At 63.5% G+C, this 13,682-nt stretch overlaps 1 protein-coding gene across 1 annotated transcript in view; it reads left to right on the top strand.

Moving 5' to 3' along the window:
* GAS6 (growth arrest specific 6) overlaps positions 1-9,355 on the top strand; it is a 30,892-nt gene extending 21,537 nt beyond the window's left edge. The window contains exons 7-14 of the mRNA XM_040267494.1: positions 799-920; positions 1,003-1,121; positions 1,380-1,569; positions 3,277-3,441; positions 4,611-4,779; positions 6,908-7,080; positions 7,973-8,201; positions 8,938-9,355. Coding sequence (XP_040123428.1) covers positions 799-920; positions 1,003-1,121; positions 1,380-1,569; positions 3,277-3,441; positions 4,611-4,779; positions 6,908-7,080; positions 7,973-8,201; positions 8,938-9,089 — 1,319 coding nt within the window. The 3' untranslated portion in view covers positions 9,090-9,355. The remainder of the gene's footprint in view (positions 1-798; positions 921-1,002; positions 1,122-1,379; positions 1,570-3,276; positions 3,442-4,610; positions 4,780-6,907; positions 7,081-7,972; positions 8,202-8,937) is intronic.
* Positions 9,356-13,682: the final 4,327 nt, after the last annotated feature.

Here is a 13,682-nt window from a genome sequence, read left to right as displayed (position 1 = left end):
CCTGCACACACGTGACGTGGCCCCGCCTCGCCTGCACACACGTGACGTAGCCCCATCTCCCCTGCACACACGTGACGTAGCCCCATCTCCCCTGCACACATGTGACGTGGCCTGTCTCACCTGCACACACGTGACGTGGCCCCTGCCTCACCTGCACACATGTGACGTGGCCCCTGCCTCACCTGCACACGTGATGTGGCCTGTCTCACCTGCACACACGTGACGTGGCCTGTCTCACCTGCACGCGTGTGATGTGGCCTGTCCTACCTGTATGCGTGTGACGTGGCACCTGCCTCTTGTGCGACTGGCCCCTCCGCAGAGACACAGGGAGGCGGCAGGCGGGCGGCAGGCGGGCGGCAGGTGGGGCCCCGGCTCTCGGGCAGCTGCCCTCCCGCTGCCCCCAGTGTACCTGGCCCAGCCACGTCCAGGGGCCCGACAGCCACACCGCCTCCCACCACCTCCCTGCCTGGGGCCTGGGGCTGCCCCTCGACAAGGAAGGAGATGGGTGGTCCCAGCCTGCCTCCCCAACCCCCCAGGCCATCCTGGCTTCCCCAACCCTGGCCGCTGTCCTCGGCACAAACCCACGCCTGAACCGTGAGCCTGGCGGCCTGTGTGTGCCGACCTGGCCGTGCTGAGGGCCACCATCCAAGCGCACAGCCGTGTCCCCAGGAAGGAGCCGGGTGGGAGCCGTCCACCTGGGCCACGCGGGGCTCCAGGCCGGGCCTCGCATCCGCCGAGGGGTCACGGGGGCGGGGCTCTGGTGGCCCCGCGGGCTCAGGGGCTCCCTTGTGGTCGCAGACACGGACGAGTGCGCGGAGCAGCGCTGTGAGCAGGCCTGCGTCAACTCCCCCGGGAGTTACACCTGCCACTGTGACGGGCGCGGGGGCCTGAAGCTGTCCCGGGACATGAGCACGTGCGAGGTAGCCCTGCGTGGCGGGCGGGGCGGCAGGGCCCCGGGGTTTTGGCGCCCCCACCTGACAGCCACGACCCCCGCCCCAACAGGACATCCTGCCCTGCGTGCCCTTCAATGTGGCCAAGAGCGTGAACTCCCTCTACCTGGGCCGCATGTTCAACGCAATGCCCGTGATCAAACTGCTCTTCAAACGGCTGCAGCCCACGAGGTGAGAGGCTGGGAGGGCATCCAGCCCCGAGGGGACATGGGCACAAGGCTGCCTGGTCGGGGCACCTGCCGCCCAGCCCAGCCACGTGGGTCTCAAGGCTGGTGTCGGCCTCCCCTGCCCAGCAACTCACGGCCAGCACGAGCGTGCCGATGGCTCCCAGCCTGCCCACCTGGTGCTTCCTGAGGCCGGGCCAGCCCATGCCAGGAAGGGCCACAGGCCGCAGCTTACGGTGACCCTTTTGCTCCCGCCGGCCCGCAGACTGGTGGCTGAGTTCGACTTCAGGACCTTCGACCCCGAGGGCATCCTGTTCTTCGCTGGAGGCCACCAGGACAGCACCTGGATCGTGCTGGGCCTGCGGGCTGGCCGGCTGGAGCTGCAGCTCCGCTACCAGGGCGTGGACCGCGTCACCAGCAGCGGGCCCGTCATCAACCATGGCTCGTGGCAGACAGTGAGTGGGGCCCCCGCAGCCCTGCCCAGGACCCCGCGATGCTCACATACACTCCCTCAATGGTCAGCGGGCACGGCCCCAGCAGGGCGGCTCCGGCAGGAAGCCTGCACCCTGACAGGCGTTATCTCATCGCAGAAGCTGAGCTGGGCTTCCACTGCCGGGACCGCAGTCCTCAGTGGACCAGCTCCACTGGGGCCACCTGGCTGTGTCTGGAGATGCTTCTGTTTGTCACAACTATGGGTGGGGGCTCCGGGCCGCTGGGTTGAGGCCAGGAGGGCCACTGGGCCTCTGCAGCACACAGGGCTCCCGTCCCCAAGGACCCTCCAGTTCAGACCGTCAGCTGTCCCAAGGCTGAGAACGGGCCGAGGTCTGGGTGCCTGCCCCGCCGCCTCACGCTGTCAGTGGGGGTCAGGGTCGGCCGTGACTCACACCACCATCCCGGGCTCTGCCTCTGGGCCTGCTCCCGTCCTGCTGACCTCCAGGGCTCACACTTGGCTGCCCCTCGATGGAGGCGCCCTGATTGCCCAGGGCCTGGCCTCCGGCCGTCGGCTCTGTCAGTACCACGATGCCTGGAGCAAAGTGGCCTGTGACACGCGGGCTTCCTCCCAAACTGTTAGCACTGGGCTTTCAGAAGTAAGTGCTTGAAAGAGAAATGGGGAAAGCATTCTTTTTTCCTTTCTAAGTGAAGATAAAATGGAAAAAGTTGCCCTGGCCTTCACGATTCAAAGTGCTGTAGACGTTTGCTAGTGTTTCCATCCCACCGGTGGGTCCAGCTCCTCCACTCCTAGACTCTTAAACCCCAGGCACCGTCACGACAGCAGGAGGAGGCCTTCTGCAAAGGGACAGATAAGATAGTTGCTCTGCAGGGAAGCTGTCCCCGGGGTTGAGGACGCTCCACACGTGGGAGCCCGCTGCTCCGAGCTCGAGGCGCTCAAGGAGCCTGAGCGCCGCCGGGAACTCTGCCGGGGAGTGGGGCTGGAGGAGGCATGACCAATGGGTGCGTGGCCCCAGCACCCCGCCCACCCCAAGACACACCCGGCTCCATGACAATCTGCCTGCTCTCTGGCGCCCATCAGACCCCCCGCCCCCCACTTTGCCTCCTCAGCAAACTCAGACCCCGCACCTGGATGTTTCTCCACTGGAGCCGGAAAGGAAGCCAGGGGCTACTGGGGCTGAGGAAGACACACCGGACACAGTGATCGGCTTTAAACTCTCCTACAAGGAGAGCAGGGGAGAGGGGGGAGTTTCACAGAGAATTCATGTGCTCACTCAGCGTCCGGTCTGTGCCAGGCACTGCCCCACTGCGGGAAACGCCAGGGTAGAAAGTGTGCTCCCGTCTAAACGTGCTCAGCTGAGGGCAGAGAGGTGAAGGGCCAGGGTGGAGCAGAGAACCCCGGGCTGATGCGCAGGGGCAGTGACCCCAGGCTCCTGAAGCAGCTCCCTGGCTAAGGCTTGAGATGGCTAAGGGCCAGAGATGGGGAGGGGAGGCTCCCTCGCAGGAAGGGGGACGCGGGGGTGGAGCGGCCCCTCGGGGAGTTGGCGGGGCCTGAGCCACACCGTGGATGCCAGGGAGGTGGTGAAGGTGGTGAACCTGGACCCCCGAGGCTGGGGGTCTCCCGGCCCCATGTGGTGATGGGAATTGGTATGCCAGGCTGGGCCCCGCTTCAGGAGCTGCACGTCCACCCTCATGGCACCTGTGCTCCTCAGATCTCTGTCGAGGAGCTCGAGCGGAGCCTGGTGATCAAGGTGAACAAGGATGATGTGATGAAGATCGCCGTGGCCGGGGACCTGTTCCAGCTGGACAGAGGGCTGTACCATCTGAACCTGACCGTGGGGGGCATCCCCTTCCAGGAGAAAGACCTCGTGCATCCTGTAAGCACGCCCCTCCATCCCTGGGGTCTGAGCCTAGGGGGCTGAGGACAGAGACCACGTCCTCAGTCCCCAGGGTCCGAGCCCTGGGTGGGTGAGGAGGACAGACAGTTAACCACGCTGACCAGGTCTGGCAAAGGATCTGGGAAAAGGTGGAAGTGAAAGTGAAGTCACTCAGTCGTGTCCGACTCTCTGTGACCCCGTGGACTGTAGCCTCCCAGGCTCCTCTGTCCATGGGATTCTCCAGGCAAGAATACTGGAGTGGGTTGCCATTTCCTTCTTCAGGGGAAAAGGTGAACATCGCTAGAATATAACAAGCCGCAGGTACGGCTATCTCACCTACCTTGCTGTCTCTTTCTATGAGACTCATTTGTGGTTTCGTCTGAATCGGTAATGAAAATGTCTATTTTGGAGAGGAGATAAATCACAATGAGATTATTCTCTCACAAAAAGAACAATGAACTTACTTTTTAACACTTTTTGTGGGCAGTTCCCAAGAACATTTTGGGTTGTTGACGCTGTTGGGGTTCCCATACGGGAAGTAAGACCTGATGAGAGGTCGGTGTTGGTCGTTTCTCAGAGTCCTGTCCCTTTTCACCCCCGGCGAGCCCCTGGCTCGGAGTCGGGTTTCCACAGCGGGCAGGAGACAAGAGTCCACACGCTGAGGCTCCGAGTGGGGGCAATGTCGCAGAAGGTCCCCCCACCCCGAGGGCTGAGGGCTGTCCACACCCCAGAGGCCCTCCTGGTTTTCCAGACGAGGCTGGGCTGGCCTGACCTGCTCAGAGCCGTGGCAGGTGCGGCTGAGCTGGAGCCGTGCTCCGGGGGCCTGGCATGAGCACAGGCTTGTGCACATCCCTTGCCCGTCCTTCCAGGGGGCAGGCGGCACCCCGCGCCTGCCAGCCGAGGGGGGACCGGGCGCCCCGCGCCTGCCAGCCGAGGGGGGACCGGGCGCCCCGCGCCTGCCAGCCGAGGGGGGACCGGGCGCCCCGCGCCTGCCGGCCGAGGGGGACCGGGGGCAGGCGGGGATGGGGGTGGCCCTGAATGGGTCCGGGGCAGACCGACTGCCCTCAGCAGAGTCCATGCCCGCGGGCGGTGGACTGGCACGTCCGTGACCAGCAGGGCACCGTAGGACGGGCGGCACCAGGGAGCCGCTGGGGTCTCTGTCTCTCCAGATGAACCCACGTCTGGACGGCTGCCTGAGGAGCTGGCACTGGCTGGATGGTGAGGACAGCGCCGTCCAGGACACGGTCAAGGCAAACGTCAGGATGCAGTGCTTCTCCGTGGCCGAGAGGGGCTCCTTCTTCCCCGGGAGCGGGTTTGCCTTCTTCCACCTGGAGTACGGTGAGTCTCCGCTCCTGCCAGGGGATGGCTGTGCTCGGCCTTCTGGCCCAAATTCCGCGAAACAGCAGCAGCAGCCAGTGCCCCCCAGGCAAGCACCTGAGGGATGGCCGGCCCGGGCGCTGGGTTGCAGGGAGAATGGGACTGTGGACGGGGGACGCTGGGCTTGAAGCAGGAGCTTCCAGGAAGGTTCTGAGACGGGACACGCCTGAGCGCATCTGCGGTCACAGCGCTGTGGGCCGTGGGGAGGGGCCGAACCACCAGGAGTCCAGTGCTCCAGCCTCAGCAGGAAAAGATGGGGAGAGGCCCCTGACGGAAGGGCCCGAGGCCCCAGCTGCGCCTGTGCCTCAGAGAATGGAGGCTTTTCCAGCGGCTGCAGAAGCTACAGAGGAGCTTTTCTGTGACCCCAGTAAGAGGGGGGCAGGCAGGGCGGGCAGCCAGGGGTCAGGGTGGCTGCAGGGGACGGCAGTTTGCCCAGAGTCCCTCCCGCTTCTGTCAAGCAGGGCCTTTAATTCCTATGACCTCTTCCCTTTTAGTATTAAGCAACAGTTTAAATCAGTCATCCTCGCACACTGATGAGTGGGCACCTGGACGTCAGCTTTACGTGAAATGAGCGAATGTTCCAGTTTGGAACTGTGGCCGCGTCTGCCCTGAGGGGTTGGCCAACAGTGTGAACTGTGGGGGTGGGGGGCACAGCGGTTCCGTTTGAGTCTGGCCTCAGGATTTCCCCAGATTTCCTCCAGCAGGGCCAGAGTTAACCTCTGCCCCCAGGAGGGCACCACTGTGCCCAGAGGCGTCGCTGTGCCTGGGCTCGTGGCCTTGATGGCCTTTGACGTGAGGATGTTGGCGGCTGTGTGTCACGGCCTGGGAGACACCGCCCATGGACCCATGAGCCTCCTTCCTCAGGGCGGCAAGGTGTGCCTCAGCCCCCGCCCGGCATGCCCCAGCGCCTCTGTTTCCAGACTCTGAGCCTGCCATGGTTGAAGGTGCACATGTGACCCTCACCACTCTGCATGGCCCAAGTGTAGGGACGGTCTGTTCAGGTCAGAGATGGGACCTGCTCCCCCCTCCCCATTTCTGTCTTGGCTTTACCTGTCACGAGCGTCACCAGGCGGCCCAAGGAAAACCCTTCACTCCTGACTGCAGCTCCTACGGAGCGCACACCGCCCTTCAGCCCTCGCTTCTGTGCACGCAGACCTGGGGCGTCCTTGTGGCGGTTAGTGTCAGGCGCAACACACTGGTGGCACGGCCCCACTGCCTGTGTGCCCGCCACGGAGGCAGCCGCTTGGCTGCGGGGCTCAGATCTGCAGGTTGTGACAGCCACACGGCAGTCAGGCTGGGCCGTCCTGTCCTCCTTACGACACACAAGGGACGGGTCGGGAGTTACAGGCACCATTCTCGGCGGCAGGTCGAGAATCTGGACTCAGTGGGTCTTAAAGCCCCAGAAGCCACTGGGCAAGGGGCAGGCGGGTAACCCCCTGGCACCCAAGGAAACCTCCGAGGCGCTGGCCCCTCAAACAGGCTTCTGGCAGCCAGGCCCCTCCCCTCCTCCGCCGGGGGGACCCCGCAGAGATCGCGACGTGGTGTTCGCGTCTGAGACCCGGACCCAGCACGGCTACCAGGGCTGCTCCGGATGACAGACATGACCCACGGCAGGCGGCTTGTCCGCGCACACGTGCCTGCCGTGTCCTGTAACGCGTGTCGTGTAGGTAGCGCCGGCCCCGCGGAGCGTCGATTAGAGCGGAAAGGCGCGGCTCGGGGAGGAAGACTGGACGCGGGGCCTGGCGGCTTTCGCTGCCTTCCCAGCCCTTCCGGTCCTTCCGTTTGTGGGGCCGAGCCTGTGCGGAGGGTGGGCGGGCTGCGCCCCGCCCCAATCCTGTCCTGGGGGCGGGGAGTCAGGCGCCCAGGGGGTGGGCCCGGCCAGACTGGGTGGGGCGGCCGGTGGCCGCTCAAACGGGTTCTTCGGGAGTGGCCAGGTGGCCATTCTCGGCGGGCCGGGGCCTCTGGGGTCCGGCGCCGGGCTCCCTGTACGTTCCTGACGGCCGGGCCACTGAGCCCCGAGCTACCGGCCTCCCGCCGCCTCTCCGCCGCACCGTCTGGACCGCCTGGTGATGCGCGGCCTTCCTTGCAGCACGGACGTCCCCGGCCGGCGGGATGAAGACCACCTGGGGAGTGGAGGCCGTGGCTCGGGTCCGCCCCGCCGCGGACACCGGGGTGCTGCTCGCACTGGTGGGCGACCGCCAGGCCGTGGCCCTCTCCGTGGCGCTGGTCGACTACCACTCCACCAAGAAGCTCAAGAAGCAGGTACCGCTCGCGGCTGCCCCCGCCCTCCCCCACTCTGAGGCTGAGCCGCCGCGAAGCTCAGCCCCACCTCTCGCCCTCGTGCTCCCAGCGCCCACCTCTCAGCAGCGTCTCAATGGCCTCTGGTGGCTCAGGGACGGTGCTGGAGTCCCGCAGGCCGGCTGTGCAGTAGGGAGACCGTCCTGCCCGCCCAGCGGTGTAGATAATTTGAATTAATCGCTTGTATTTAAGCCAAATGATTTTGCTCACAAATGACGTGTGTGTGTGCAAACGGGCCCACACCCTCACCGGCCGCCCCTGGAGGCAGGAAGGGCTCTGAGTATCCGCCCCTGGACGGCTGCCGTCACCTCCATACAGTCCCCACCCCACCCCCGACTGTCACTGGTCACCGGCTGGCCACCTTCTCAGAGAACTGGCAAGAGTAGTGGAAATGGGTTTATTCTCCCGCCTCTGTCCCAAGAGGGGTGTGCTCCCCACGCCAGCCTACCTGCAGGAGCCATCAGCTCCCCTCTGACTGCGGCTGCAAGCTGATGGGCACGGATCCAGGCTTGGCCCCTCTCTGCTGTGCAGGGGCAGCTCTGCCCTGAGTCCCGGCCGCAGACACGGCGGGAGCCCTGGTCACCTCTGCCCAGGCCTATGCATGTGTGCCCTGTGACCGGAGCGTGCTTCCCCACTTCCCCCCCCGGGGCCATGCAGCTCTGTATGTCGGTCCTCAATCACATTGGAGGGGGTCCAGCTCCCCATCATTCACACGTGTAGAAACTGTGTTCTTGTCACGCTCTGGCCGTAAGTGACCCTACCCACAGGAGACGCATGGACCTCGTCAGGACAGGAGGGCCCGTGGGCACGTGGCCACCAGCCCGTCCGCCCCAGTCAGCTGTGCCTCTCCCCACAGCTGGTCGTCCTGGCCGTGGAGGGCGTCACCTTGGTCCTGATGGAGATCAAGGTCTGCGACGGCCAGGAGCATGTGGTGACCATCTCTGTGAATAAGGACAGGGCCACCCTGGAGGTGGACGGTACCCAGGGCCAGAGTGAAGTGAGCCCAGCGGGGCTGCAGGAGCGGCTGGCCGTCCTCGGGAGACACCTGGAGGGCTCCGTGCTCACCTTCATCGGGGGGCTGCCAGGTAGGGGCCCCGACTCGCTCCCCCAGGCAAGGCCGGGTGCTCTGTAGGGAAGGGAGGCGGGCGGAGCCAGCCTGTGGCAGCATCGCCTGCACACGTCGGCCCCGGCCCAGCTGCTGTGGGGTCAGGCTGACAGCACATTCAGGGGGACAAGCATCGGCCTGAAGCTGTCCCCCACCCCACGCCTTCCAGGAACCGCCCCCATGGGAATCAGATGGTGGGTCTGGCCAAGGCCGGTGGGGAGGGCCAGCCCATGGCCACACGGAGAGCCAGGTGCTCCAGGCCCTGCCCCCGAGGCCTGGTGCCCAGCTGCCCGGGCAGCAGGCCGGGTGAGCCTGCCCCTGCCGCATCTGGAGCTGGTATTCCGGCAGAGCAGGGGAGGTGGGAGAGGCTGGGCCTCCCACCGCTCCGGCGGGTCTCCGCTTGCACTGTCTTGGCCGCCAGACTCCAACAGCATTTAGCTTTAGTAAACAGCTTTGAAGAGGATAAGAGAGCCTGGAAGCCCTAGGCATGACTCATTCGGGACGAGGAGATAATATTTAATGGATGCGACTATCTGTGTGCCCTCCTGTGGCGTCAGGGTGCCGTGGTGCCGTGCCAAGCCTGGTGGCAGGCGTCTGCTGCCCGCCGGGGCTCCCGGCTGAGCTGCAATGGTGACCTCTGCCGGAGACGCGGCGGGGCGCCCAGGCTCCGGGCGGCTCACCCGCTAAGACGCGCTTGCTCTTTCCCCGCGGCCCAGATGTGCCCGTGACCTCGGCTCCGGTCACGGCCTTCTACCGCGGCTGCATGACGCTGGAGGTCAACCGGAAGGCGCTGGACCTGGACGAAGCCGCCTACAAGCACAGCGACATCACGTCCCACTCCTGCCCTCCCGTCGAGCGCGCCGCCTAGGCTTCCGGGCCGCAGACGCCCCGCCCCGCGCACGCCGCAGCCTCCCGTAGCCCCGGAAGGACGGCGGCCGCGCCCGCGCCGGAGACACTGAACCCCCGCCCGCCGAGCCCCTGGGGCCTCCCTCCCCGCCTGTAACATACGTGTACATAGAGGACTAACCTCAGCGCCGCCTGAGCGGACCCGGGAAAAGAATTCTGTTATTTTTATCACCAGCTGCTTCTTTCTGACCTAAAACTATGGAAAAATAAAATATTTACAGAACCTTTCTAGCTCTGTGTTGGCGGTGCCCGCTCCTTGCTGCTTCGCAGCGGGCCGTCACGGGGTCATCGGCTGAGGGCATCCGTCAGTCCAGGGGCCGTCACCCCGCTGCTGCTGCCCGAGGTCCCCCTGGTGGGGACGAGCCACTTCACTGGAAGAGGCCGCGCCAGCGCCCGCCGGCGGGGCTGGAAGTACGGCAGGTCAGCACCGCCAGCTCCCGGACACGGCCCCCCAGCCTCGGCTCCCCGGTTAAACCGGGGACCTGTTTGCTCATTTTGCGGGGCCGGGCAGTGAGCCGGGTCTGCTGGAGGTGAAGTGGGTGGGGCCTCGCGCTCTGGCTCCAGGAGTAGAGGGCGGGAACGCGTGGGACCCACGGGAGACCGGCGGTTTGCAGCTGCAGCAGGACACGCCCAGGACTGTGGGCACCATCGCAGCATAGGCTGCAGGGCCATCTCCAGCACCAGCTGGCTTGACTCCATCCCCAAAGTGGATTCTGTTTTTTATAATAGACAGACTTTTTTCTCAAAAGTAAGATTTTTTATTTTTTCAGACACCAAACCCCAAGGTGTGTCCTGAAGTAGGTAGGCAGGCAGCCAAGTGTCGGGGTGCCATCTGCTCGGGTCTTGCCCGCCACCACAGCCTCCTGGAGCTGGCCAGCACGGCTGTGAGAAATAGGGGGTGAGCACAGTCCTGCCCGTGCTCCACAGGGGACCCCCTGCTGCTCACCATCTGACCACGGGCGGCCTCGGGAGCCCAAAGCCACTCAGGCTGATCCACCTCTCAGCCCTGGCACCACAGCATTCCCGCCGAGCTCTCTGGTTTTCATCTACTCTGGAGACGGCTCTGGAATGTTCTTCTGGAATGTTCCCCCAGTCAGCTAGGAGCCTGCACCTGGCCGCCCCCTCTCTCACAGAGGCCAGGACGGCCAGAGAGCAGGCAGGACACACGCTGAGCTCCGGGACGAGACGCCACAGACACAGGTGGGGGCCAGCTCTCAGAGCCATCTGACCACCGCGGGTTCATCTTCCCTCCAGGGAGAGCGAGGCCCAATCTATTTCCTAACGTGGTTTACACAGACTTCCACTGGGCGCCAAGGGTTGTTCTAACTTCGGCCAAGAAAAAGCTTACGGCCGGTTCAGAACCACAGGCTGCAAGACACCTCCCAGCTGTGCTGGCCAGGCTGGCAGCCTTGCTGCTACCAGCTCCGGGGCCAGACTGCACATGAGCCTGGGGCAGACACAGAGCTTCATGACTCCTGACTGGGCTCTAGGACGGGGAGGCAGGGTAAGTCTGACTGTGGTTCTGACTGTGCTCCATGGAGGGGGGTCTGGGGTGGGCCTGACTGTTCTTGGAGGAGGAGCAGGGTGGGTCTGACTGTGCTCCATGGGGAGGAGCGGGTGGGCCTGGCTGGGCTCCATGGGGAGGAGCGGGTGGGCCTGGCTGTGCTCAGTACATTGTGTTGCTGTCATAGGTGGTCTGAGTTGAGCTCAGTGTTTTTGTTTTTTAAATAGAAGATCTGTAATATTTGTTTGTGTTTCTTGTTTTTCGGATGGTATGGGTTAATTGATAATGGTTGTTGTGTGAAGCACTGTTCTTAGGGCATGTGGTCGCGTTGGAACCTCTGCCCTTGCTGCCTGCTGTCCTCCCGACACAGACCCACACACTGAGACGGCAGAAGCGTCTCTTACACTGGAGCGCATGCCTGGGGAGTCACCCATGACACCACTGCACCACAGAGGTGGGGGCCCCGACTCCAGCCCACACAGCACATGCTATTAGCTCCAACAGAGCGCGTGTTTCAGTCTGAAGGTGACATGCGCCTCTGCTCTTGTCAATAAAGCTTTACTGGCACACATTTCTGCCCACTAACTTCCAATCTCTGCAGCTTCTCGGCTGGTCTAGCCAGGACTCAGCAGTGGATTCACAGCTACAGGCCCTCCAAACCTGTCCCTTTATAGAGGAACTTTGCTGACCCCTTTGATAGAAGAGTATTTTCATGAACTAGGATTTTTTAAACGTATTTCTTTAAAATATAAAAAAAAAATACTCTCATGATAAAGAAAAATATTTAAAAATTGGGCTGTGTTAAAATCAAGAACTTCAAGAAAGGAAAGTTGCAGGAAGCTAGCCAGCTTCAAGACTATGAAGCTGCGACAGTCATATGGCCTGGTGTTGCCAAAAAAGTGAATGATGGATCACTGGACAGACAGACAGCCTGGAAACGGACTCCCAGAAAGAGTCGCCTGATCTTCGACAAAGGAGGGCAGGTGGCCCAGCGGCTGCGGCTGCAGCACGGAGGCCTCTGCACCTTCCTGGTGATTCTGCTATGATGCCAAACCTGCTCTAAAAACTAAAGTCCACTTCAAACAAACCAACCCACCATCAAGAACATCTGTTCATCAGGGCACCATAAGGAGCGTGACAAGACCAGCCGAGAAGAGGAAACGTCGGGAACCGTGGTGACCGATTCACGTGGGGTAACCGTGTTCACCAAGAAAGGGTAGAGCTCCTCCTGCAAACCAGCGAGAGTGACACCCCAACGGAAGACCAGATGGCGCTGGACAGGACAGGCAGTGCCAGCGGCCAAGGTATCTGCCCACGGGGCCGGCTTCACCGATAAGGGGAAATGCGGACCTGGGCAGCACAGGAAGGGGCCCCTGGGCCCACAGCTGGGAAAGGCTCTCGCGTCAAGTAGGACCCGATCTTGGCAGCCTGGAGCTGAGACTGGTCTGGGCCGACCCCGAGGGCCAGGGCTGGGTGTTTTCCAGCAAAGTCCAAGTCTCCCGTGCACCCTAAATCCACACCGGGAGCCCCCCACACACATAGGAACCCCAAGGCCAGCCAAGGCCACCCACAGCCAAAGGGGCAGTCATGGGTCCCCGTCTCGGGGCAGAGCCCCACGGTCTGTCGCAGGCATGCAGCTCAGCAGAGGACAAGTCACGCACAGCAGAACCGCAGGCGGGTGGGCCCAGGATGGGGGGAGCAGCCCCGGCCTCGGTGACGGCCCTGCTCCGAGTAGCTGCCGCTCACACCGGGGTTCTCAGCGCGCTTTCTGTTCAGTTTATAGTAGTCATTCAGTTTTGTGATTGAAGAGTTTGAGCAAAGAGGAAAGGGAAAGAGGCAGGTGCCACCCATGAGCTGCTGAGGAGGGAGGCCCTGCCCGCTCCTCTCGAAGCACCGGACGGGCATGCTTGCTCCCGCCAGCTCAGTGTGCCCTCCCCATGCCCAGAGGGGGCGAAGGACTGTCAGAGCAGGAGGGCAGGGCTGGGGGGCGCTGGTGACTGCAGGCTCCCAGCGCTGCTGCTAAGGGGTGTCTTGCTAACTGGGCACACTCAGTCCCCTGGCCACGTGCAAAGAGCGTGTCCTCTGTGATCCAGCTCGCACACCGGAATGGCCACTCGCCAGCAGTGTGCAACCCAGCAGGTTTCGCACCTTCACAGGGCTGTGCAGCCAGCACTTGGGTCCAGTTCTAGAACATTCCATCGTGGCATCAGGGAACCCTGTTCCTATCAACAGCCTCCCTGGCCATCCCACACCCAGCCTCCAGCCCGCCTCCTCATCTGTGACCGAGGATGAGGCAGGTCACTCAGCAGAGAGAGGCCCCACCGGGACCCGCCCCATGGTGGTGCCTGGAGGCACAGTAGTTACACCCCATGGGCATCAGGCCCAGGGAGAGCCTTCTGGGCTGGGGAGGCCTTGGCAGAAATGGTCCCTGGGAAGGGCGCCTGGAGCACGCTGAGGCCAGGCCGGGGCAGGTGCTGTGTGCCAGGCGGGGGAGCTGCCCTGCAGCCTGGAGGGCAGGAGGCGGCACATGGGGTGTGCAGGGGAGGGAGTCCCGGGGGCCGGGGAGAGGGCCCCAGCAGGCTGGGGCTGAATTGTTCACATTCTTTATGGCTAGGCTGAGGGATAGAGACATTTTTGTGGCAAGAGCAAAATTGCTGGCTTTGGCGTTTAATGCTTTTTATCAGCTCCAGGCGAGATGGAAAGACCTGGCAGGGCAGACGGCATGGGCAGGAGATGCAGGTGTGGACAGTCTGGAGAAATGCTGAGCCCGCTGACCCCACCTGGGGTCGTGCCCGAGGTCAAAGGTCGGCCCACGATCTGGGGCGCAGGTTTGCTGCAGGTCTACAACTGCTCTGCTGGTTGCCCCAGCGGCCGTGTCTTCACTCCCTGCAGCCCCGAACCAAGGTCCTCCCTGTCCAGTTACGTGTGGGTGCGGGAACCACTGAGTGGATCGACACCGTGGACCACAGACCCCTGGCTGCATTGAACACTTCGGTTCTTAATCTCTGGGCGGATGAGGCACTTGCTGTGGGGCCCCGGATGGGTCAGCGG

The sequence above is a fragment of the Oryx dammah genome, unplaced genomic scaffold (assembly GCF_014754425.2).
Source record: "Oryx dammah isolate SB20612 unplaced genomic scaffold, SCBI_Odam_1.1 HiC_scaffold_24, whole genome shotgun sequence".
NCBI classification, from domain to species: Eukaryota; Metazoa; Chordata; class Mammalia; order Artiodactyla; family Bovidae; genus Oryx; species Oryx dammah.
This window is presented reverse-complemented; position numbering and strand designations above follow the sequence as displayed.